We start from the raw sequence: 555 nt of genomic DNA, 5'->3' as shown, positions 1-555 counted from the left end.
TAGCGGCTTCTTCACCGGTCCAATGAAGCACTTCCCAAGGAAGAGACCGAAGAGCAGGGACGCTTGCCCACTGAGGACTACATGAGCCATATTATAGAGAAGTGGTAGCCTAGGCAGACTTTTATATTAATGATATTCTGCGGTTTCCATATAAAAGATCATGGAAGTAAAATTACAAAAACAACAAAAAATATTTTATTTAAAAGCAAGTCTGTAAAACAGAAGATAGGTTGCTTCCTTAAGCATAGGGTCTTTTTACTGTTTCTTACAAGACCGATGAGATTCTTAAAAAAATAAAATAAATACATAAAAATAAAAAAGGGTCAACATTATAATGCAGAGGTAAAAAATGCACAAATGCAGTTACCCACTCTTAAGGCCAAATACAAAAGAATGTTTCTTATCCTCACAATTCAAACACAGATGTCAGAAGTAGGATTTTGAAAATCTGTTCATCCCCTGAGCATAATGATATAAAGATACATAATTAAAAACCAAGGAAACAAGAGTGTTTCACTTTTGTGAGTGTTTTTGGAGGTGGGATGGGAATTGCAT

General features: G+C 35.0%; 1 protein-coding gene across 1 annotated transcript in view; it reads left to right on the top strand.

The window, feature by feature from the left end:
- Window positions 1–108, top strand: part of LOC104622805 (heparan-sulfate 6-O-sulfotransferase 1-like) — a 3,915-nt gene extending 3,807 nt beyond the window's left edge. Inside the window, 1 exon segment of the mRNA XM_010289685.1 lies at window positions 1–108. This exon segment is cut by the window's left edge and continues 607 nt beyond it. Coding sequence (XP_010287987.1) covers window positions 1–108 — 108 coding nt within the window.
- The last annotated feature ends 447 nt before the right edge of the window (window positions 109–555 follow it).

Source organism: Phaethon lepturus, unplaced genomic scaffold, assembly GCF_000687285.1.
Source record: "Phaethon lepturus isolate BGI_N335 unplaced genomic scaffold, ASM68728v1 scaffold38996, whole genome shotgun sequence".
Lineage (NCBI taxonomy): Eukaryota > Metazoa > Chordata > Aves > Phaethontiformes > Phaethontidae > Phaethon > Phaethon lepturus.
This window is presented reverse-complemented; position numbering and strand designations above follow the sequence as displayed.